The sequence below is a fragment of the Nilaparvata lugens genome, chromosome 4 (assembly GCF_014356525.2).
Source record: "Nilaparvata lugens isolate BPH chromosome 4, ASM1435652v1, whole genome shotgun sequence".
NCBI lineage: Eukaryota > Metazoa > Arthropoda > Insecta > Hemiptera > Delphacidae > Nilaparvata > Nilaparvata lugens.
The window spans coordinates 71,612,991-71,640,382 of NC_052507.1; the positions used below are offsets into that span (position 1 = coordinate 71,612,991).

The 27,392-nt window shown below is 34.9% G+C and overlaps 1 protein-coding gene across 1 annotated transcript in view; it reads left to right on the plus strand.

The window, feature by feature from the left end:
• Window positions 1–27,392, plus strand: part of LOC111053118 (hemicentin-2-like) — a gene marked incomplete at its 3' end in the record, with an annotated part of 349,249 nt that overhangs the window by 231,388 nt on the left and 90,469 nt on the right. The window contains 2 exon segments of the mRNA XM_039427090.1: window positions 11,600–11,803; window positions 23,292–23,437. Coding sequence (XP_039283024.1) covers window positions 11,600–11,803; window positions 23,292–23,437 — 350 coding nt within the window.

The window sequence follows — 27,392 nt, forward strand, 5'->3', positions numbered from 1 at the left end:
TGTTCCATAATACGAGTAGTATGGATTGGTCTCAGAAATTTTTGATCTCATATGGATTTTAAGAAGTCCCTTCTATGAGAATCTGGAGGAAGTATAAAGCAGGTCTTATCCCTGCTTCACACTTCCTCCAGATTCTCATAGAATTTTCTGACAGAAAATTGATTTGGACAATTTATTTTATGAAATTGGGATGAAAAGAAGTTTTGGACTGTAGTCTGTTTCTTTGTCCTTAAGTTGATTGTAAATGATAAATAAATAAATACAGACTTTCGTGACAACTTCTGATAGAATCAGAAATACTGATATAAGACAGGTTTTATTGGTTGCTCCTCTACATGGAAGAATTATTCAAAATAGACGCAACTGGTGCAGTTGGATAGAATGCCACCTGGAAGAATTCCCGTTGTAGTCCAAAACTATAGACCTACTGGAAAAAGAGATGTAGGGAGGCCAAGAAAGAGACGGGTTCATTAATAAACCTAATCCCTGAAGTGGAGATCCAGATGTGACAACTTGTAGGAATACATATCATTATAGAATTTGAAACACAGAAAAAGTTATCAAGATATCGTGTTTGATTAATTCCAGTAGCAGTATGAGAAAAATTAGTAATTTGTAGCAATACAGATTTATGTTTTAGCAATTTGAAGCAATTTGAAGCAGATTATAAAACAAATCTCACATGTCAACCAATGTTAACACCAGACACATTTTCGTGTGTGCATCTATCTGCATCTGCACATTTTTGCGGCTTATGTACACTGTAGTGGTAGAGTGGGAGGGGGAGAAGACTTGCCGCCTAGACACCAAGCCACAACCTGACGTTAACATGCAAATTATTCCCCCTCTTCACCCTTATCAGTTCCCCTCCCACTACTATCCCTTCCCCCTCTCCTCATCATCTTCTAAACCTCATTCTCTCCTCTTTTTCCCCTTCCTTCTTCCTCGACAACACCCTCCCCCCAACCAACACTTCTCTGTTCCTAAGCCGAGGAAACACTTGCAGTCATTTACATGCTAATCCACCCCCCTCCCGCTGCTTCCATTCATTATCACGCCGTATGTTACGAGCAAAAGAATGCGTGTCCCTTGCCAATTATCTATTCATAACCTTACTTGAGGCAGCTGCCTTTTTTGCACCCCCCACCCCTCTTGCGATAGAATCTTATTGTGTGCCACTCCTGTCTCATACCGTCTAATTCGGTTAGTATGAAAAACAATGGGGAAATGTATTATGAATTTTATCGGGGTGTATAACGTTGTTCAGTTGAATGTTGTTTTTGTAATGAGTCACACACACGGGTATCATTATGGATAATTGGTTAATTACTGGTAATTTGTCAGTGAATCTCACCTGAAATTATTTCTTACTATCGAAGTATATTATTTTATGAATGATATTCATACAACATTGATAGATTCGAAAGCGACATGTATTCATAAGTGATTTCAAAGAACGATGGAAGGCTTGGTTGCCATAATTTTTCCATAAATGAAAGGTGAATAATAATAATATCGAGACTGGATGGCTCAGGTCTGGTTTTCGTCGCAACTGAGAAATTTCAGGGCCTCGTCTCTGACATGACCTAACGACTGCTTCCTTGGCAGCCGGTTTTCGAGTATTCATGCCAAATTTCCCATATCATATCAAATCTATCTGTCAAACGTTTCAAAAACAATTTGGTGATTAATATTGATTCGACATCCTCTATCATGAGAGAATGGAAGGAGTAGCCTACATACTTTACGAAATACAATATTTCATAGTTTTAGATGTATTATATTTCCTCATCACTATTTTTGGCTGCAGAACTTGACTATTTAGGCCAAGTTTTTTTAATTTTCCTCAAATTACATTTTTTTGTCATTTCAACGATTCTGATGGAGGTGAGGGAGCGATTCTACATAACCAAAGCGTGCAAGAACAGGACAGCTTATGATATTGTCTATGAACATCATTTTCATGTTTCAAGAATCTCTGAAAAAACCCAATTTCCCACAATAGAATCTATCAATTCACAAACTCTTCGGTAGACTTATAAGTTTTCTGTCTATTCCCGAGTAATCGCATCTCAATACCAAACCAATCTCTTGTTCTCCTCTTCTAATTCATTTAAGAATTCAAACAAATCTGTTTTCTTCCATGACATGAGTAACGTTCTTAATCTTCAAAAATACTGGGAAATTCGAATATTTTCCTTCACTAATTCATTTAATAATTCAAACAAAATTAATCTGTTTTCTTCCATAACATGAGTATCATTCTTGATTTTAAAAAATACTGGATAAATAATTATTATTTAACGAAAATCCTAAATGAATGCTGTAAATCACCCCGAAGTCTTCTGCTACTGCAGACATTGACAACAGGGTTAACAGCTGGATGGAAATCCGATGAGAACTACTATCCAAAAATTATTTGCCTGCCCGGGAATCGAACCCGGTACCTCCCAATTGCTAATTCCTAATAGCTATTGGGAGGTACCGGGTTCGATTCCCGGGCTAGAAAATAATTTTAGGATAGTAGTTTTCATCGAAATTCCATCTAGTTGTTAACCCTGTTGTCAAAGTCTGCAGTAGCAGAAGTCTTCGGGGTGATTTACAGCATTTATTTAGGATTTTCGTTAAATAATAATTATATATTAATTAGCATTTGAATAAATGCATTCTCTATTTAATTCCATCTGAATACTGGATAAGTCAAATATTTTCTCAAACACACTGTTGACAACAAACATGCCACAAATTTCCAAGGATTCCAGTGTTCTTTGAAGCATGGTTGTCTCCGCTGTGTGTTGTAGTGTATTCCCAGGAGAGTGCGCTGCGCTGCCTTCTATCTGGCGAATGGCTGCAATTCGTCAGTGGGAACTCGGAATAACGGCTCGCTCAGTTACAGCTTACAGCTCAACCCAGACCCCAAATACTCATTTAAAATTTCTGCTGGACGCATATATCTTGGAGTCAACGCTTGTCTCCTAGTCTGAAAAATAAAGCAACAAATATATAAAGTTTCAGAAAATATTAGGAAAACAGGAATCAACTTGAAACAACAATAATATTGTCAACACTGTCCGTTGATATCATGGTTACTATTCAATTTGAAAAAAGTCTGTTACTACGATCACAAATACTACAAAAAAAAAACGTGAGTCATAGTTTTTTTAGACATTTCAAGTGCGAATGTACTATATCCAATTTCTCAGACTACTAAGTCATAATTGATCGAGCGAAGTGAGGTCTAAGATTCAAGTCAACGGTTTGGCATTTATCTCAATGTTTGAATGTTTATATGCTCATATGTTTTTATGTTGCGCATTTACGGCGAAACGCTGTAATAGATTTTCATAAAATTTGACAGGTATGTTCCTTTTTTAATAGCGCGTCGACGTATATACAAGGTTTTTGGAAATTTTGCATTTCAAGGATAATATAAAAGAGGAAAGGAGCCTCCTTCATACGCCAATATTGGAGTAAAAATCAGACTATAGAATTATTCATCATAAATCAGCTGACAAGTGATTACACAGATGTGTGGAGAAGCCAGTCTATTGCTGCATTTCCATAAGGTCTATTGTTTCAATCAGGTACTTGTGGATGAGAATACTGCGTGAGGTCTTCTGTTCAAAGAACTAGTACTAGTACCTTAAAGACTGGATCAGTTGAGACTAGTTGTCACGGTACTCCTGTTGGAGGATGACCGCTCATGATCAGCTCCACTATTTGATTATTAATTCTTCTGGTTGTTTAGAACCCACCTAAAACTTTATCTATCATCATTTTCACTCTTATTCATAGCTCATAAACAAAGGAGTCAGACAAGGTTGTTGTATATCGCCGACATTATTAAAATATTCATGTTGACGACATGTTATGCACATGGAAAACTTTGGTGGACTCAGGTATACAGCTTTCAACCCATAGTTTTGTGAATTCAATTATGTATGCGGATGACTTAGTGATAATTCAGAGAAATGAAGATTCCTTACAAAAATCAATTTCCGTGTTGGACAGAGTTGCTGAAAAATACATTTTGAGAATATCAGTTATGAAAACCAAATCAATGGCATTCAAAGGAAAATATCAAATCAGAACCAAAATAGAATTGAACGAAAAATTAATAGAACAAGTGAAAAATTTCAACTTTCTTGGTAATGATGTAACATATGATACAGATATTGATGTATACATTAAAATTTCGAAGTTTTAGAAAATATCTGGCACTATAGATAGAAACCTAAAAAATAAAACAAGACAAGAAACCAGAATAAAGTTCTATAATACTATTGCAGTTCCGACTCTCCTATGAGCTTATGGAAGTGAGAATTGGATTCACGCACGTAGATGAACAGTTGAATTCAAGCTGCAGAAATGAGGTTTCTAAGGAGTGTATTTGGCTGCACCAGAGTTGATAGAATCAGGAATACCGATATAAGCGAGGTTTGATCGGTTGCTCCTCTGCATGAAAGAATTATTCAAAATAGACGCAACTGGTGCAGTCATTTGGATAGAATGTCACCTAGAAGAATGCCACTTGAAGACCAAAACTATAGATCTACTGGAAAAAAGATGTAGGGAGGCCAAGAAAGAGATGGGTACCGGAACAGGTTAATTAATAAACCTGATCCCTGAAGTGAAGATGATGAGATGATGATTTACAGTTCATAAATGTATAGCGTATTTGAAGGTGAAATGCGTTTGGATTCACATTAACTTCACCAAAATTTGGCTAATTATATTCACAACACTATATCCAAGGGTCTACGAAAATGCATTCAATACAAAAAATGTTGCTCCATTATTATTCATTCATTCGATTTGTGTATCATTGAATTTTATGGATAAATGAATAAGTAACGCATTGAAAAGTGAAAGCCACTCATGTAGCTCTTTGATGGTGGGAATCCCTAGCCTGAATTTTGAATTTCAGTCGTCAATGAGCCTGACAAATCATGAAGTGAAAATAACGCATTCAATCGAGCCATATATCATCCTCGTTTTCATCCCATGAATTCTTGTTGTAACGGTTCATGTTAGTTGCTTTGATGTAGGACTACTTATGATATTTTGGAGTTTTTATCGTTGAGGATCGATTTCAGCTGTCTTTGATAATGTTTCATGTTCTCAATTTCCAATATCCTCGATATCATCGATCCCGCGTATTGTCAACACCAATCACAAAGTCCAGCTCACTATTGTAGTGAGTCTCGCCAAAAAAAAATAGAGCAGCAAAAGTCATAACAGTTGAACAGTGATTGCTGCGGCAGTCTGCAAAAAAAAGACAGATGATGGAAAACGAAGAGAGGACTAAATTTCCTTTAACAGTCCACCAGAGAATGATAATGTTCCAATGGTATCTCCCGGAACTATAAAAAAGCCTCTCCATTGCCACAAAAAGTTGGAGGCATATCCTCACTCTAAGCCTTCCGCCCATTCATTTCCCATTTCAAACACCTGCCAGCAACCCTCTTCCCCACCCCCTCTTTTCTCATGACAACCCTTTCAGGGTGAACCCCTCCCCACCCATCACCTCACCCTTCCGGTGCGAATTCCTATGAATTATACATGTTTTTTATATTCCGCACAGTTATCGATTCATGAAGGAATTACGTTGGAGTCTCGCGATTTCACCACCATCAGCTGAATAAGCGAGGCCGTGTGTTCTCGATGCGGCCTGTTTTCACGAGATAAGGCTCAGTTGCGGAGATTTTCAGATCAACGCAGCGATTTTTGATATATCAAGATGTGGGTCATTGGGTTGAAGGAGAGAATTTTGTAGATGGAAATAAAGTTTGATTTTCATTGATTCCATTGTTGAAAATGTGACTCATAATTTTTTATCAAATCAAACATTTCCCATTGCCATTAACTAATTCATATATCCAATGTACCTGAATTATTGAATATGAGTGGAATATTTTGGATTAATTTATCAATTTGAACCATCTAAATTCGAAATTAATAGTTTTAATGTTTATTTTGGACCAAAATTTTATAAAAATTGTACAAGTGAATTCTAACCTCATCTTGGACTTTGTCACCTATAAATTTGGAAGAAAAATAGCACAAGGACATAAAACATAAAATATCAGTTTCAGGCCTAGCCTGAAAATAAAAATATTCAGTTCTTCTTCCAGAGTTACTCACAGTTCTATTGTTAGCTGCTTTAACCATTCTACAGCTCTGTTGAATCTCTGTCAGCATGTGGCTTCATGCAGCTTTCTTAGTCTCCCTCAAAAGAATGAATTGGACATTCAGCAGTAATGTGGCTCATGGTTTGTGTTTGGTCACACTCAACACAAAAAGAAAATGTATTCTAGGTACCTTTCCTGTATCGATAAAGTCAATGTAACATAGAGCTAAGCTAGAACATTACACATTGAAATTAGTTTACATGATAATATAAAATAATATATTAGAAAAGTAGTACAGGTATTCTTACTCAAACATCAAAATTTACAAAGAACTTATCAATACTATGGGAAGAATTCAAAGGGAGATCGCTGAAGGGATTTGTTGATCTCTTCTTGTGATTAGCAATATACATTCTTCAAATTGTAAAAATCACCCACTTCATATTGGAAATAGATTGAATTGAGAATAACTTTCAACTTTCATAACTATCCATTCTCCATCTAATTATTCTACACTGAATTTTGCACAGAATCTAATTATTCTAATAATTTTGCACTGAACTCACAAGGAGGTTGAAGAGAACAAAGCCCTTCGAGTTAGTGTATTCTAGTGAAGTGGAAAAAGTATATTAAATAAAAGTGTAGCGAAAGAATTTGAAGTAGAGAACTCATAGATTAGAACTTGTAGGCTTCACTGAAAGACTTTAGCAATGAAAATTGATATGTTAGGATAAGAAGTAACAGAACAAAATTAATGGTTAGTCTTAGGAACTAGTTTTGATAGAAGTAATAGAAAAATCTAATTATTTATTGAAACATGAAATTTTGATCGTGTCTGTTGAATTGAATATTAAAAAAAATAATTTGAATTGCAATATTATTCAATATCTGAATTAAATTATTGGAATTACACAATTGCAACTCTCTACACATTTCTGATTCTGGAATGACAGTGCTTCATTGATACTGAAATCTTTCTGGAATGTTCATGTGAATTGACAATAATGTAAGTTCCTCAATCACTTGAAATAATTAGAGATTAATAGTTGGATAAAATAATTATAGATTTGTGAATATTTATGAAAAAAAATTGAACGGGAAACGAATTGCATCGGAGTTTGTCATTTATGGTATTCATTGAATACAATATCACTCAATTATTGCAACATATTACCATGGCTCCCAGGGATAGTTGTAAATAAATAATGAATGAGTTGAGGCTGGAACACACACGGAAGTCGAATTTAATGAGTTCATTCAATCTTTGTCCGGTTATCTATTAGTTGTGGTTGATGGCGGTTGGTCTGTTAGGAAGGTAATTGCTACACAGCATTGCAATGAGGCCGGCTGGGTTTACGGATTTTGCGTATACGGGTTACGGGTTTACGGTAATGAAGCTAATCTAAATGGATGTGGGGTGATGCCGGGCACTTGCGCAGCGCCGACGCGGAGTGATTAGGATTATTTATAATTCAGGAAGAGATTACGCGGCGTTATGGCTGTTTTAGCCGGGCGCAATCGTTGTATGAGAATCGAATTTTGCACTCGACACGGAGAGACGTGAGGATAGGTGGTCACGTTATGGGAGACGGATAGGATGTGTTGGTGGGTGGGTAAGTTGCGAGAGAGATGGGATGATACGCGAGGAGGTAGTGGTGGAAGAGAGAAGGTGGATAAAATAGAGGATAGTGAAATGGGGGAAGAATGCGGAAGAGAGAGACGAAATAGCACTGACGAACGGTGAGATGAATCAAGTGAGGAATTAATGGAAATAAAATGGATTTTTTTAAATAGTATGAGTTATATGGAATACTAGAGAAAAAGTAGTAGTGAAAGCATAGTAATTGTAATAACAGAATAAATGATTCGCATTATTTTGTATAATGTAATGTACAGTGTATCTGTAATATATTGAGTGACAATATTTCTTCTTGTATTTTTCCTTTAGGGATACTTTTGAATATAAATATGAATCTGATTACACTTTTTAATTATTTCGTCACGACATGTTTCGGCTATATCACTTGACAATGGCATTATATAGCCAAAAAAAAAGTTAAAAAGGGTACTCAGATTTATATTCTTATTTAATATCCCTTCTCTATCGTAATGATGATTAATGGCAATAGTACTCAAATACCTTATCATATTTTGTTTCATGAGGAGTATTCGAGGGCAGAATTCTCTTCTTCTTTTGGATCGATGTTATAACGACGTAAACGTTGCTCACTTTTTGTGTAGTTGAGAAGTTGATATTGTGGTATTTATCCATATGACATAAAAATACTAAGAAATTGTCAGAAAACCAAAGATCTATTGATACTTAGAAAGACCAGTTTAGGTAATTTCACAACTGTCAATCTCTGATAAACTAAAACTAAATACAATAAAAGAAGAATTAACTTCTAAATAAATATAAACTAATAATATAACTTACTAGTAGGCGAGTCTGCTATTGGTCAAGGGCATGAGCGCCTGCCATTGGCCCAGCTAGACAGTCTTCTCCCACATAACGGTGTCAGAAAATGATAACAAAATTTACTTTCAGTACAAAATAAGAACCAAGAAAACAAGTAAAATATAATAAAACAAATATGTAAATAGAAAAACTATTCACTATTGTTATTTTGTACTGAAAGTAAATTTTGTTATCATGGCGAATCTGTTGCTTAAGCCGCCATTTTGTGACACCGTTAAGTGGTAGGAGACTGTCTAGCTGGGCAAATGGCAGGCGTTCATGCCCTTGACCAATAACAGTACTCGCCTACTAGTATAAACTCTGCTGCACTTGTATTTAGTTTTAGTTTATCAGAGATTGACAATGGTGTAATAACCGAAACCGGTCCTCCTAAGTATCAATCTGTGGTTTTTTGACAATTTCTTAGTATTTTCATTTAATACGTTGCTCTTCCATTCATTGGAGGCTTCATTCTTGATATCCAACTGTTATTGGCTTTTGTCATGCCGAAAAATAGCTGCTCTTCCATTGGTTAATGTTCCACTATACCCATTCATTATAATATTGCACTAATGATACATTTCGTGACTAACTGTGAAAAAATTGTGTGACAGGAAAAGTGGGGTGGAAAATGAGAGATAGAAATAAGAGAAGAAATCAAACAAGATAAGAAGAAATGAAAAATTGAAGTGAGCATCGAAGACAATGGTATTAATGGAGAAGGATTAGAGAAGAACTGGATGATGAAGAGAACAACATTGAGAGAAAATGAGAAGGAATGAAAAAGGGAGAAACATATTAACTTCGATCATGAAGCTCTCCTCAAACGATGAGAGTGGAAAAGAGAGGAGAGTAATTCCAAGAGAGAATGAGACTTGATAGTTGCGAGGAAAAAGGATAGTAGTGATAGAATGCAATGAGAGAGAGAGAGAGAGAGTGAGAGTGAGCAGAAGTGTTACACCAGATTAGAGGCAAATTACAAGGATCGATGTTTTCGGAAATGGTGAAGATTAATTTTAACGCAGGATTAATATTTTAACTCGTCTGATCTAATTTGAAAGACAACGCCTTCCGTGATTAGGGGACTGAAGGGTGAAGAGGGAGGAGTTCGAACACTCCCCTCTCCAAACAAATACCTAATTCCATGTCCCATTAAAAAATTCAAGCCAGATAGAAATTATAATGAAAAAAATGCAATTTCCTGTTTCCTCTTTTGAAAATTAGCCGAAACATTCCCTCTCGATTAGTGAGTGAGTGAGTTTGTGTGAGAGGGGAAATCAAATATGGCTGAATGGTTGTTGATGTGGGGAAGGGGGTGAGAGGTGGATACGTGATTCAACATCAGCAGTAGTGTGTTGAAAGGGCCTCTTTTGTCCTTGTTCCTCTCGTTATTTGCCTCGTTAGGCGGTCTCTGTCTTCTAACTGAGCGTCCGTCCTTTTCAATCTTTCGGCCGGTTGTAGAATATTAATTTTTACTACCTCCTTTCTACCCCTCCACCACCTCCACCTCTGCTTTTCCTTTCAACCTTTTGGCGGCTGAAAAGCAGATCTGAGATTTACCACATCAACTGGCAGCACTCCTATAAATAACTAGCTCCTATGCAGCTCATTCAACAAATCCTGACATTTTGAAGTGAATCCGGCTGTAGAGCTATCTCACTCCTGACACTGGCTAACGGAGTGTACGTGCATGTGCGTACAACAGGCCAGTCAACCTACGTGACTGATTTCAAGAATTAATTCACACTTTCAGCATAATTGTTTTATCATCGCTAATTTATCCGTCGTTTGGCAGTTTAGTTGTGATGTTGTGATTTCAACAAGCCCACTAACTACAGACCAACTTTTGAGTTCTGATTCACGGCGTCATAGCAGTGAAAAGATTTTCGTCTTCCCATTACTCCCTGAATTCCCATCTTGAAGTACAAGTGGATTAGTTTAGTTGCTTGTCATTAAATTCTAGTCTTGTTCTTCTGTGATTAGATCATTTTCTCCTCTATTCCTGGATTCGATAAGCTGCATAAAAGACTAATCTCCTTATTCCTTCTCAAGAATAGTATTTTATCTTGTCTCATCAGGAGTGTTAACACTAAGGTGTTACAATTTTTTATAAATATTGTGAGGACAACATTGTATTATCGCAAAGCCCAATATTTTAGTCCAAATCGACAAGGATGAGGATTTATCACTCGTATAAATTAACTTACTCACAATCTATTCGTGCAATTATCATGATATAAAGTGTTCCACATTTATCATTCGTTTGTTGAAATCACTGTAAATATAGGTTAGAAGCAACACTAGCATTGTTTTTGTATTCACTGGCCACTCATCAATTAACTTCACAATATGTATCAATATTTCTATCAAATCAAATCATATAAAATGATAATGATCGCTATTAGATTGATTGTTAGTTGGAATCATTTCATAACTTTATTGCCACTAAATTTGAAAGGTCAATTGCATTCTCTTCTGAAAATGATATTTTGTTTCTCGTATCTTGGAAATTTTCTATTTTATAACTCGATTGCTTGTTTTCATTATCCGATTTTCGAACTGATCCATGGATCCACCTCTATTATATCTACACATGTCTTTTAGCGATTCCGCAACAAGCGGCTTTTCCCTTCAAGCTCTGTATTATTTCTTCTATATTTTGATATAATACTCCAATATTCTGTTCACTGTGTTTCTGTTGACACTCTTTGTTATAACTTTCTCCAAAAGGAGAAGAGAATTCTGCCCTTTAATACTTCCCATATAAAAAATATGATAAGGTATTCGTGTACTATTACCACTAATTATTATGTGTTCATGATATAATATTCTGTAATATTCCGATTTCTGTTGACACTTTATGCTATAACATATTTATATGTGTTAATGATATAATATTCTGTAATTCTGTAATATTACGATTTTACTTGTCTTCTAGAGATTTGGCAACAGACTGTTTCTCCCTTCAAACTCTAATATTCTAATTGTTGTGGGTTTTTTCTGTTAACAGGACAACCGTCGCCGACAGTGTCGTGGTTCGTGAACGACAGCATGGTAGATGGTCGGATCTCGCTGGCCGACCAGAATGTGATCGTGAACCGACTGGAGGTGCCACGGGTGAGACGTCATCAGCTCAACTCCACCTACAAGTGCCAGGCTAGCAACACCAAGCTCATGCAGCCTGCCGAGAAGACAATAAGACTCGAACTGAATTGTGAGTGCTGCAATCTTCATTTTCATTCAAATATGAAACATTATCATATTATAATCATAGAGAAATAATAGCGTAAGTAGATATCCCATGGTATAGGACGTTTATGTCACAACTTTTGCTGTTATCCCAAGCAGATAGTTAAAGTAGTTCTTTCCCGTGAAGCTGTGTGACGCTCGTAGTCTCTCATACTGTGCCGTTCATACACTCTAACCCCAAAAAAACAGTAAAAATCGACAGTAATCGGCTTGGGATAACAGTGAAAGTTGCGACATAAACGCCCTATACCATGGGATATCTACTTACGCTATTGTTTCTCTATGTTATAATTCAATAATTTGACAATATTATCCAATGAAAATAATATTTCGATTTGAATATTTATATTATTTAAGTCATGATCGAATTTCAACAATGATGAAATTGTTGTAATAGTTCAGTAATGTCAACTATTCAGATCTCAATAATTTCATATTATTCACATTATTGATTTTCAAATGGTGTGATAGCCCAGTGGTATCAAACATCCGTTAATTCATTCATTTTCCATAGACATAAACAAGCTACAATCATTCAGGTTGAAGATAGGCGCACACAGATCGTCATCGGACGGACGGCACGCATCGGACGGATCGGACGATTGGATTTGATTCATTGTTTTCAATTGGAATGCGCATACCTATCCGCATTGTATAGGTATGCGCACTCCAATTGAAAACAATGCATCAAATCTAATTTTCCGATGCGTGCCGTCCGTCCGATGACGATCTGTGTGCGCCTGGCTTAAAACAGACATTTGCCCAAATCTGTTTTCAATCGCAATTTGAAATAGACAGTCCAGTTGCTATGTAAATTTTATGACTTCCCTTTTAAATAATTATTTCTCGTTTAATAGTATAGGATTTCAAATATCACATTGAACCTATATAAATAGAACTAAAGACTTCTGCTACAGAGAATATTGACCGAAGAGCTGGATAGCAGAAGGAAATTTGAAGAATGAGTAGCAGAAGTCCTTAGTTCTTTTTATACAGAGTGAGTGATATGTATGGGAACCCTTCAATAAATTGGAGACTGTTGTAGATATAATACTAATGTAACTTTCAGGATAAGTTATTGGTCAAATACTCTACCTTTTGACGTACAACTGAATTTCAACCCCTCATAAGGGGGTGACTTATGGGTTGAAACTCGAATATTTCAAATGTAAACATCCATTGTGTGGTACATAATTTCAAAGGCCTTTTCAAAACAAGGAAATTAACAAAAAATGTACTGTGTTATGTTTAACTAAAATGGCGGCGGATTAAAGTTTTAGCTTTTAAAGGAATTGATAAAGTTCAATCAGCCGCCTTTTTGGATAAAAGTATCGTAGAAAATTTTCTTTGATGTCATCTTTCTCGTTCTGAATAGGACTTTAAAATTATCTATCACACAATGGGTGTTTACATTCAAAATATTTGAGTTACAACCACTCATTTCCTTAAATACTAAAACTTCAAACAGCCGCCATTTTGGATACAAGTATCATAGAACATTTTCATCGATGCCATCTTTCTTGTTATGAAAGGGCCTTTAAAATAATGTACCACACAATAGGTTTCTACATTTGAAATATTAGAATTACAACCCCTTAGTCACCCCCTTATGAGGGGTTGAAATTCAGTTGTACGTCAAAAGGTAGAGTATTTGACCATAATTCATCCTGAAAGTAACAGTATTCCATCTACAACAGTCTCCAATTTACTGAAGTGTTCTCATACATATGACTCACTCTGTATATAGCTTCTTTGAATATAGTAATAATATCCTAGCTGTTGGTTAAACTGCAATTTCTATAAAAAAATCTCCCATCTTTGATGACTTTATTTAAATGAAGTTTTTAAGATACTAGGTCTATTGGCACTTCAAATGATACACAAAGCTCATTAATGATTGAGGAAAGAACAGGGCCAGTCTGAAACTGTTCCATAATATTTAGTAGATTGTATAAATGATCTATATTGAACAAACAGTATTGTACTCTGTGTATGATCTATACCCAGATTAGAATGGTTCACAGCATCCCACAATATTCAGATATTATCGCTCGAATACCCTTTCTCCCATACTACCTTGCACCTAAAGTTAGTAGACAGAAGGTTGGTCACTCATCTATAGTATTTTCGTTGAAATGCAATTGGAGTGGGGGAACTGCAGCCGTGACGTAGGCTGTAGTACAGAGTAGGCAGAATATCGCATTCTTGAAAATCATATGGTGTCGTATAGTCAAATTATATAACACAAACATTTTCTGACATGCAAGCTTTCTGTTTCTGCTTTACAATAATTATCAAAACATTTGAATAATACAAGCATTTTGCCATATAAAAGCAAAAACCTCACCTTCTAACCTTCCCTTTCAAACCCTTAAGGTTTCTTCATCTTCTAGGTCGTGTTTATATTTTGTAGTTTGGCTATACATCAGCTTGTGAATTTCGGGGATTAGATATTTTGATTCTCGTAGAACATGTGCTCGATACCAGCATGTGTTCAGTGCATTTACTATGAATGAAATTCATCGGATTTATCGGGATCGGTTTATCGGTTTATTGCGATGCATTGGTTTATCAAGATTTTGTCTACTAGCGTTGCCTTGCACCAACAATAGTTTTGATTCAGCTTTCATAATATTTTCTCCAAGTCAGAGAGCCTGAAATTCTCAGTCTTCAATACTACTTTGTGAACTAGGCCAAGTACTGTTGTTGAAATGATTTTTTAGCAAGCATTGGTTGAATGGGAAACATTAATGTTGTTCATAAGAGATGCTGATAGTTTGAAGTGAAACTGGAGAAGCTGGAAAAGTTGAATATTATCATGTCACTGGAATAACAAACCATTCAGCGACAGGCTGCTGAATAGCAGTTGCAATGTGCTCCGAGGTATTCACAGAAAACTGTCTACTGTTCTCCATCGCTGCATGCATAGAGCACAGCATCTATTTCCTTATTACGGAGTTGAATGCAGGAGCACCAGTAACCTGAGGCACTTCGAAAGAGCTTCCAGGATCAATAGAACGGTGACATGAGAAGAAAAAGTCTGAGCCAAAGTTAAATTAAGTTATTTCAAACCAGAGTAGTTTGAATTGGGAGTAATAGTACAGCGGTAACCAGCGAACATAAAGTGAAAGAGTATGGAAGCCTAGCTGCTCCATAATATTTTCCAACTATTTTGTTCACGACGGTCACATTTTTTTCTTAGCTTCTCGAATATTGAATCTCAATTTCTTGAACAAATTAAACCACGCTTGAGGGGGATAAAAGTTAAATTCAACTAACAATATAGAATAATATTGTGATGCATGCACATCGGTTTGAAGGTTGAGATGTGGGATGTATGGAGACTTGCACCTGGAGTTTTTATTAAAAACTGTTCAAGATGTTATTTTTCTCCCACATTAGAGTGACTTATCTCTAAAATGGAAGTGAGAGAGACATATTATCTCTCATATGAAATTGAGAGAGACATATCTCTCACATTAAATTGAGAGATACAATATTCTCTATGGAAGATTGAAAGTTGCGCAGTGGAAATTGGATCACATTCATGAAGGTTTGCATTGTGACACGTACTGAGATTGTTTCTCTCGTTTCTCGTCATCATAATAAGATTCCAGTCTCAGTTTTGAGGAGTCTCTTTCCTGCGTGATGGAAATTTTTGTGAGGAATTACTTGAAGAAGAAATTTCTCTACAATTCAACGCGCTGTGGCAGGTCACCTCGCGCTGTGGTAATCCGGCAGTATAGCTACATTATTTCAAATGGTCAAAACAACACTTGGGAGATACATGCCATTTTTCAGCTCTCCGTAATCCCTCTTGAGATTTGGATACTCAGTCGATTGAGATATGAATGAGTTTATTGTGCACCAGCGAACAATCGTTCAATTACATTTGAAGAAGTGGGCTAAGAATGATCGAACGAACGTAGTGAGGTCTATTTTTTAACTCGGATCTCTCTTGTCTGAATGTATGTATGTATGTAACGAATTCACGGCCAAACGCCTTGATAGAATTCTATGAGATTTGGCAGGAATATCCCTTTTAAACTGCGCGTCGATGTATACACAAGGTTTTTTAAAACGTTGCATCACAAGGATAATATGAAAAGAAAAGGAGTTCTTCCATACTGCGATATCACTATATATATCATCCCTTGTGAAGTTAGGATCAATCAGACTATAGAATTATTCATAATCAATCAGCTGACAAGTGGATGGATTATTCATTGCATGCATTACACAGATGTCTGGAGAAGCAGTGTCTATTTCTATATTATGGTTTCAATATTTTGTTTTGCAGTCATGGTATTATTATGCGTGCCCATTAGTATCAATATTCTCACATCAGGAAAAACAAATTTGATAGGTGATTGAAAATCATTTAATGAACTGAATAATGATGAAGAAATTATAATATTTTCGACTGGAAAAATTAATTTTCAAATATTTTCATCAGATGGGAAGATTATCACGGAACTGGATAAATATTATCATATGGGATACAAATTCAAACGTGAACTGAGTTCGTTAACATCAAACAGGTTACATCAGATACTTGTGGATGAGAAAACTGCGAGAGGTCTACTGTTCACAGAGCTACTAGTTATTTGAAATACTTGTCTGTGCCGTCTTGTTTTCACTCACTCTACTATGTTTATTAACATCGACCCCACTAGAAAATCACTAAAAGTCACGGATTTAAACTTGAAGCATTTCCATAAACAGCTGCTAAAATGGCACATTGTAGCAGGCAAATATAAGCGCTCTCAACAGAAACACGCATTCAAACGCGGTTTAAGAACAAAAGAGTGAGAATGCAATAGAGTATAGAGTATACAGTGTATTGTGGAATCTAATAGAGTATAAAGTGTAGAATCTAATAGAACATAAAGTGTAGAGTACGAGAAGAAGTCCAAGAGAGTGTAAGCTTCTCCTAACAAATCAACAAGACCTTGAGAGTAGTTGACCTAATCTGTTGGAGTACCTATTGTAACTTCACAGTCAAAATTCTAGGAATCCGGGGGAACGTTTCCAGGAAGCCGAACAATTTCTTTTATTTCTGTTTAACGCTGGCAAACCTCAAATGCTCTGTCCCTTGTTATAGTAATTGTATTGCTAGAGTTGAACTGCCAGTTGAGAGCGATTTCAATGGTTTCCACCAGAACTCTGAGCTGCTTTCACTGGTGGCTTCAATTGTTTACTTATTCCATTGTTTGCTAGTTTCATTGATATGGCTAACTCATTCACGAGTATTCAGAATTGATACAATAGTGCTTGGAAACCGATATATTTGTCAATGAGAAGGTTGTGAAACGCTTTTTTCCAATATATATTTTCATAGATTATTTCTAGAAGACCCTTATTTCCAAATATATTTTTCTAATACAAAAAATATTCAAAGCAATCGACAGCAATGAAGCCAATCTACAATTAATTGGATAACGACAGATAGATTCAATATAATATATAGAATATTGGCTTGAATTGATAAAAACAATATAAAAGCTTGTACCCTTTTATTAGAACATTTGAAAACTTTAAAATATTTTAACGACTAGTTTCGATCATTGATCATTTACCAGTTTAAATGTAAAAATAAACAAGTTGATACTATCAACTGAACAAGAGTATCAACTTGTTTATTTCTACATTTTAACTTGAAAATGACCAATGGTCGAAACTAGTCGTTAAAATATTTTAATTTGTTCAAATGTTTTAATAAAAGGGTACTACAAGCGTTTATATTGTTTTTATTGATTTGAATGAAGTAGCCCATATAAGTGGAGTGATTTTATTCGCTTGAAATATTTGTTGTTGGAGTCACAATTATCTAAAATATATTATTAGAATACAAGATGTAATTAGCGTTTTACATAAGTAATTCAATTAAACACCACTACTCGAAAGATGGAAATGGCGCTTGAAGAGTTAAAAAACTACAGTAGTGTTGTGATAAAATGGAGAGCATTCGATCATTTTTATTGTGTTTTGGAATAAGAGATTATGCAATGGTAGAAATCATTCTGGCTATTAAGAGAATTTCATTTAGATGGGACAATCTATTTTTAGTCATAAGTTTTTTTATGTTAAGTGACTATTTTCTTAAATTACAGACGTTGAGGAAGCCTGATAAATTTGAGCAGGAGCGAATTTGAATTGAAAAGTGGAACTGAAACAGTTAAAATTATATCTTGGAGAATTAATTCAACTCTTGTAGTAAGGGTTAAACGAGTTTGTCAATAGTAACAGCTGATTGGGCCGTTACTCGTGCAAATGTAACCAGGTAGAACCAGGTTCTTTGACTGTCCAAGAGAGAGAGTTCAAGTCGCTATTGATTTTAGACACGCACACTCACCATCTCACACACACACACACACACACACACACACACACAGATGTCTCGTGCTCCACTTATTCCAATGCCAATCTGATTTCACTCCAATTCCTTTCCAGCATTTTTCGCGTCGACCTCATCTTCTTCTCGGGATGGTAGAGAGCTCTCGAGAAAGTAAAACTTGCCGAATAAATTATTGTAACTGAGTTTGGAAAGAAAAGTACAATGTTAATATGTTTGATAGCCACGGGGTTTGGAATTATTCATCATTCTGTGCCAATAAATTATGACCCAAATCTCGAACTTTCTTCCGGAGGGGTAGGATTTACATAAACATGGACAAGTTTATTGAGCGAACTGTTTATTGCGAATCGATGGCAACGGATACATTCGAGACTCTAATACGAATTCTTTCCGAGAGTGATTTTAAAGTAGAGATCGCTTTTATCGAGAGCTTTTCAGGAGAGCTCCAACTAGCAGCTTAAAGACTTAGTGTGCATCAACTCCTATCAAAAATCTGAAAGCAATGACCTTGTAAGAGGATTTTTGATCAAAGAGGACGATAATGTGCTGCAATCAGATGATAGGTATTTTTTAGTGAGTACGATGGGGAAGTTAGTCAGTTAAGAGGATTTCGGGAATTGATAGTCTTTCCAAGTGATCGACACTAGTTTTCTCTGAATTGAAACAGATTTTGCTTGAATCGAATTATTTTCTTTCTCGAATTATTTTAGTGCTATAGATCTGTTGAATAAAATTATTTCACAGATTGTTCATTGAGTTCTAGTAATCTATTATCGTGGATTGAAGAGGATTTTGAACCCTCTGTGGAGAATGGAATCCCAGCTTTTTATAATTTCGAATTTTTTTGAAGAGCCTTCCACAGTAAGAACATAACCTATTTTTATGGACATGTTATTATATATTATCAAAATTTGGGAACAGAATAATTTTGGGCTATGCCTGTTGTTCTATCCCGATCATATTCATATGATTTGTAATAATTGTATTATTTTCAAGGTTCTCGTGATAAGATACTGCGAGTCTATTGACTGTTAAGTGAGCTGATTCAATAAATATTATATTTTAAGAGAATTATAATATTGTACGTTATTCAGATAATTTCACTCACACAGACCTCAAATTCTCAATATCACGGGAATATGATAAATTTGTCTCATTTGAATCAAATGATCGCTCCAGATCTCAATAAAAAATAATAAGCATAATGAGATTTCAAAATCAACTCACGGTCCGTTTCGGCTCATTCTGAGTTAATTCATTCCATCGATTTCCATGTATATAATCCTCAATCTCCAAGATACACCAACGTATGACAAAATTCACCCTTAAATTGTGGCGATAATAACAAAGATAGCATGGGATAAGAAAAATAACTAGCAGCATCATGAGAAACCTAATGCTAATTTCATGAAACTTCATCAGTTTGATTCTTAAGCTCAAGATCCAGTCTTTAATAATTGATTCATTTTCATACTCATTTTGTAAAAGTATTAAAGCACCGAAATTCCTTGTAAAAATTATTTCACATATCAAATATTAACGTTTTCCTCCACCTACTGTCTAAAGTACTTACTTTACTCCCTGAAACCTAATACTAAAGTGTCACTTTTTCGCTCTCGGTAGTAAAAAACAGAAAAACTCCCTAGGGAGTAAAAGTGACTCCATTTAAATAACATGGGGAGCATCTCTATTTTTGAAACTTACATTGTAATAGGTTAGAAGGTCTAAGCTCAGAAGAGGAAGCATAATAGATTTGTCTGTCATTGAGTCAACTGAATTCAATACCACAACCAGAACTTTGATTAACTCAGGAAATATATGATAATTATTGTATATATGAAGTATGATAATTTTATATTCTTAATATTAGTAGAAGATAAAAATTTATACAATTTTTAAAATATTTTATTCTATTTAAAATACCAGCCAACAAATATTTTTGATCTGCAATTCATATCTGAACCGCGTGATCTGGAGTCAGCCATTTTTGGTAGCTGCTCAGCTGATATAATTGTTACAACTTTTGCTGATAGCGCAATCGGCAGTGCTAATCAGACGACCGGTTTTTAGGTTTTAGATTTAGGTTATGTTGTTAGGAATCATTGTCACCAATACGTAAGTTATTAGAATAATTTTATTTGCAGTTTCTATAAAAAAAATTTAGATGGAGGAGAAATGTTGTGTACATCACGAGCGAAAAATACTTTTTCTCCCTCAGGAAAATTGCTGCCCTCGGCTTTGCCTCGGGCTTCAAACTTTTTCCCACAGGGAGAAAAAGTCGTACTTTTCACTCTAGATATACAAATAACTATTTAGAACCGGGTTTTCTTTATTAATTTGCCACTATTTTTTCGATTTTCATCCACTCCTTAGTCGATAATTGCCCATGTTTCAACTCTTCTACTCTAATGTAGTTGAAGTATTATCGATTTTGATCTTTATAACTCCTCATCTACTTATCTCTTTATGCCACTGTCCATGGATCTCTCTTCTACTCTTATTTCATCTCCCACCCATGAAATATTTAATGTATTATCGATTTCAATCTTCATCCACAGTGTAAGAATATGATTTGGGTATTCCCTGAAATCTATTACTGAAAAGAATTTGATAGGTCTCAGAGCAAGAAGCTGGAAACTGTTATCACCAGTTACAGTGTCAACGGTCTAGATTAGATTATAACGGCTCTCAAGGCTGTGATTATGAACAGTCAAATGAAATAAAAGTATTCTTTCAATTTATTTAATAATATAATATATATAATATTTGAGGTTAGGTTATTTGATATTAACTAGTCGGCGACCTTAGTAATCGGTCGAGCCGTATATTCTAAGAATTAGCCAGTCCCTTGTGGCAAATTAGTTGCATATAAATAGCATTCGCTTGGACTAGGATCAGAGGGTTTAGTAAGGAAGCATGCAAATGAATGTAAACAAAAAGCAATTAAGAAAGCACAAAAATATTTATTATATCGAATGAGCTTGAACAAATATAAAAAAAAAACAAAAAGATAAAGGAAATGGGATTTAACTTTATTCAGCGCAATAATACATGAAGCAGTTTTGGGATGTACCAATCACAATGCTGTATTTGACCGGCGGTAAAAACAAATTTATTTAAAATGTACACAGGTTATTTATAAAAATCATAAACATTTTTAATCATTATAGAATGTATAGATTTATGTAACCGATGTAGAATAACTTTAAAATGACTTTAAGACTGAAATATTCACTCAATGGATAGTAATATGATGTTATTGTTTGGACTATTTGACATTACTAAATGATGTCATAGCAGAGTATTCAAAATCTACCAATGGGAGAGGATATTTAAATAAAAAAGATGGAAGTATCGTTGAAAAAGAATAGGGGAAGATCCATACCCACTTGCTTGCCAGAGGTCACCAGGGACACCCACCAATTTCGAGAGCACAAGACTAGATCCCTTTTTGAATAATTTTGCGTTAAAGTTAGAGTTTGTTTGAGTAATTAGAAATAAATTTCATAAGACTCAGTGAGGTTGTAGTATGACATGAGTCATTAAATTTGAATATTCCCATTGGAGAAGACGACAGCAGCCCACCAGAAAAGGTTTAGGACATCTAAACAAATCCAGATCGCCATCATATAATTGTGAAAAATCGACATGTGAGTTTATTTGAAAAAGTTATTAACGAGGGCCCTCAGTGCTTCGAAATAATCACAATTGAATAAAGGTAGCTCATCGAAGGGTTATTCAAAGATTAAAATTGATATTGAAATTTGCACAAATATTCAAAACGTGATGGGAATATTATTGGGAACAATTAATGAGATTTAAATATTTAAGTATGCACAGATGAAATATTTATTAATTTTTGATATATTATATTATATGCTCACTTAACTATCTTTTTTATAAAGATTTTTATGAAGCTCATGTTCATAAGATAAATTGATTCATCTGAATTCCACCAGAGGCCGAACCCAAGCCCTGAGATATTTTGATATTTTTCATATTATTGAAAGCAAGATTTATAAATTTTATTCGACAAGCAACAGCAAGTCGACAACTGAGCCATATAAGTTGAAAGAATATATGCTGATTAAAAAAGCACATGCTATATTAATTGATGCTAATAAGCAAAGTAAAATTGCTTAGTGAGCTATCTGTGAGATTTTTTAATATATACATTTTCTCATATTATTTTTATATTTGTTGCTCTATCTTCTATTATTGCTCATTGATAATTTCATGTAATTATATATTCTATTTGTTGAATAATGTACCCTTTATTTATGATCCTATCTTCATGCATGACCAATCTTGTTATAGTCTATTTTATCACCAGTATTGACATATTATTTGAATTATCAACTAACTGTATTCTTCACCGAATAAGTTGGATAAATAAGCGATATACAGCATTGATTATTAAATCTTTGGAAATATTACGTTCTCAAGATTTACTTAAATCATTCAGAACTATTACATCCGATTTGGAAGAACACAAGGGTCATAGTATTAAGTTGCAGCAGTACTACAAATTAATAGAATTTATAAGGTATTCTGATAGAGTATCGCCTTTGATTCAGCTCGGTATCATCTCACACTGCTGACCCCTTTGTCAGATGGTGGCGAGTGGCATTGGTGTTGATACCATATTGTCTAGTACAAAAATCAGAACCCTTATATCTATCTACCTCTTCTGCATCTATATTTGTGGAGTCGACCAGATCAGTTATGAGAACTGTAAATTGTTAGAGCAGCCGACGTTTGCAGCCATTGAAAGCAGAGCTCATTGAAGAGCCGGTAAGAAACTTGTGGTATTTTTCTTTCAGGAGTCATAAAAACAATACATTTATTCAAAAATCTTTGCTCTACCGACTATGGCCAAGCAGGGCACATGCGACGCCAAATATAACGTCACAACTGCTTATCTACTTACCTCTTTATTCAACTGTCCATAAATCTCTCTTCTATTTAATTTTATCTTCCACCCGTAAAATATTACCTACCTTCTTTTATTTAAGTACTCTACTACTTACCTACTATTTGTCTACTTTTCTGCTACATAGATTCTAAAACAAATTTCTTGTACTTGTGTTTGCAGTGAAACCACTAAGTGTCCGGCTGGTGAACAAGCCGACGGTGCTGCTGGCTGAGAAGGAATACTCGCTGACGTGTGAGGCGGTCGGCTCTAGGCCTCAAGCCGAACTGTCCTGGCTCAGGGAGACCTACAAGTTCAGGCGCGGAAAGGTGAGTAGGTTGTCTAGTAGTCCCAGCCCGGTTTCTAGTACACTCATTAAGTTCAATGAACCATTAAACCTTCCGATTTGAGAATCCTAAGGGATTCTAGGACACTCATTGAATCCAATGAATCATTAAACCTTCAGATCTAATGGTCTATTAGATTCAATGAGTATCCTAGAATCCGTGGTCACCTATGGGCAATTGAAACGATATAAAGTTCAATTGTCTATTAGATTTATCCAGTGTGTCCTAGGAATTGGGCCTGAATGTTTCAAATTAGGATGGTTTTAGTTGTGATTATTCATTCATTATACATGGTCACTCATGAATGTTAGTGGATTGTTGATAAAACATTTGATAGTATCTTACGTCACAAGGATGGGAAGGGGTCTTTTGCAGGCGATAATGATGTTTCTAGTCTAGATTTATCTAGTCTATTACAGTGCTGGAATTTCATTCGAGCACTGCAAGAGACATTCACGTCCAAGTAACTTACACTAAAGAAGAATAATTATTGAGAAATAGAAAACATAACCCGCTTGTGCTGAAGCTTCTACATACATTCTTTAAAAATCAGTTCACAACACATCTATCAGGAATTTTGTGAAAGTTGACAAAATCTCCACCTGGAGTGCTGAAGGTAGTTTTTTGTAGCAGTTTTGCTGTTCCTATTTCGGAAATAGGAAACATACTCGACTGTAAAGAAAACATTATAGTACAGTATGCTGCAATGAGAATCATATGTTTATTTGTTCTGCAAACAGCTGTTTACCGGCTTGATTCCATGCATGGAAAACAGCTGAGATTGAATGACTATGACAAAAAAAAATATTAGTGAGTTGTTATTCCAACAATATTCAATATTGGCGAATTGTTGGTACAATTGTTATTACAGCTGTTACTGATGTTGGTGAATTATTGTGTGGTGCAACAAATTTTTCAAGTATCTAGTATGTAGAGGATATTATGTTGAACTAAAATTTGAATAAAGATGAAAGAAAACAGAGGTTTAAAAAAATACAAAAAAACGCAATGAAGTTGATGAAGTAATAAAGATGAAAGCTATAGATAAGCTGAACTCATATGCTTAGTTCAGAGTGCAGTTACTTGCTTAGTTATTTTCTCATGGAGTAGTAGCGTTGTTTGCTTATAGAGTCCACAGACGATTTCAAGATATAAATGAATTTCCTCTTCATACGTTTACTCCTTAAGATCAGAGCACATGAAGATGGTGGTGATGAAGGAGGAGATAGTGATGGGTGATGAAGTGGAGGAAGAGAAATGGAAGGAGAAGGAGAAGAAGTGGGAGAAGGAGTAGAAGAAGGATTGATTGAGTACTTTATTTATGTAGATTACAATATATACTGGCGTATACACTTATATACAGTAGCCTACAATACAGCGAAATTAATTATAGATGAATTACATAATATAGACTAAGAAAATAATTATTGAACTGTATATGATATGAAAAAGCAATTTGTAATATAATAACTATAGATAATTATATTGTATGCATCTACATAAATTGGCGGAGCTTTGGACATATCAATGTCCATTCTTCGGAAAGAATATTAAAAATATCCTCCCCACTAACCCTCTTCCAAAAGGAGTGGGAAAAGGAGTGGGAGAAAGTGGGAGGAGGAATAGGTAAAGGAGTAGGAGAAGGAGGGGGAGGGGACGGGAGATGGTGAAGAAGTGAGTGAAGGAGGAGAAAAGAAAGAGGAAGAAGGAGAAAGATGCGGAGTAGATATGGGAAAAACCAAGGAGGAGAGAGAAGAAGAAGAAAACGGTGAGAAAATAGGAAGATGGGTTAAGAATGTTCGGTAAACCTTTTTATTTTAATTCAAATTGGATAATCTTTTCCAATATAATTGTTAAATCATTATAAGAGTGAGAAAAAGTGGCAACTGAAATTTTTTAAGTGGTCTAATAAGCTAGTTATGGGTTGTTGAAGTGCTGAACTCTGTTTTATTTCCAGATCATGAAGGATTTCGAATTTTCCATTGGAGTTTTTTTTTCAATACATTCAGCATTTCATTGGCTTTGTTCTAATATGCGTTTTTTCGCGATTAATGCCAAAATAAACAAGTTATCAAATTCACAAAAAATGTATTTTTTTATTCATGAACAGTATGGGGAATAAGAGATACGATAGTTTCGAAAGATTTATTTTTTGAATTTCTAAGAGTTCCAATTATATAGTCGAAACCGTTTTTGATCTGGAAAGAAAACGAAATTTGGAAAGTAAGCACTTCAACATCCCATAACTCGCTCATTAGACCTCATAAAAATTTCAGTTAACACTTTTTCTCACTGTTAAAGTGAACTTAACAATTATATTAGAATAAGATTATATAATTTGAATAATAAAACAAAGTGTACCGAACAGACTTAATGAATGAAATGTGGGAAAAAAGGCTAAGACGCATAAGAAAATGAATATGATGAAGAAAAACAGAACAACAGGAAAAATAGAGAATGAGGGAGAATCTTTAATCATGTAAAGAAGATAAATTCATAATCTGGAAAGAAAATAGATTCATTATTGTTATGAGAAAAATAAGAAAAGGGATATTAGTTAACGGAATAAACCATGTAGAACAGAAAGGAGGATCCCGCTGAGAAGTAGCATAATTATGGAAAAAATATAAATAATTTGAGATCTGAAAAGAAAATAGATTCATAATTATTATGAGAAGAATAAGAGAGGGGATATTATGTAGAGGAATAAGCGAGGTAAAACAGACAGAAGAATACCGATGAGGAAAAGTGAGACAAGAATAGAAAGAAAATATGTATAACTTCTGAAGGAACGAGTGAAGAATGAATAAAGAGTAGAAGAAAAATGCGAAGAATATGAAATGTGTAGAAGAAGGCCGAGAAGCGGAAATTTTAGTGTAGAAAAGCGGTGCCGTGGGATGGCTTTCGTTTTTATGGCGACGGCTCTAAAAAATATGAAGAAACGAACAAGCGGCATTTACTCAGGTGTGCCTGCATATAAATGTACACATAAAGTACAGCTAAATGGGATTATTCTTGTTCTGCTGCACCAGCCCTGGGTCGGCTCACATCTGTTCTAACTTACATTAAAATGGCTCTGCTCTTTTTATATACAGCTAGCTGAATCTAATTCTACTTCCCATACTTCTCAAATACTACCTACAACCGGCTTACTTACAGACAAAGGCAGGCAGGGATAAGTAGCGGTGTACTATTCATGAACTTGAGTTATAGCAGGTCGTGAATAACTTATCATAACAGAATTATCATTGCTTCAGTTCTAGTTTTGTTTTTGTTCTTGAGGAATCAACAGTTATGATGAAATGATCTAGTATTCAAAAAGTTTGAATTATTGGTATTAATGCTTGGTGATGAACAAAACTCACTCATTTCTGTATTCAAGAAGTCAGAAGTCAGAATAACTGCAGTATGCTACTATGGAGCTTGTGATTTATTGGATATTGGAATTCCGTTTTTACCTACTCGAACAAACAATATTCTTGAACAAACGTTGTATAACCATTTAAAATTAATTCTATTAGATTATCTGTAGTGGAGTTATGACTATTCAGTCAAAAGTGAACTCGTAAATTACACATGATATAAATACCACTATATCCACTGTACTCTGTTGATCAATTTGATAAACTTTTTCCAAAAATGGATCTATCATAACCAAAGAAACTGTTGAATTCAAGACATTTTCCCAGTTATGAATGAAAACGTGATGAACAAAAATTGCATAGTTGCCTGTAAAGTTGGTATACGGGCGAAAGTTTTACGTGACAACGACTTTGAATGGTAAAATAATTTTAATGTGAATATTCATTCCTATAGTAGGAAGAAGGATGAAATAATAGTAACAATTTAAAACATTTATTTATACAAAGAATTATATTTAAAACATTAATTTATACAAAGAATCTCGCACTGAATTTCATATTAACAAAATTTTATT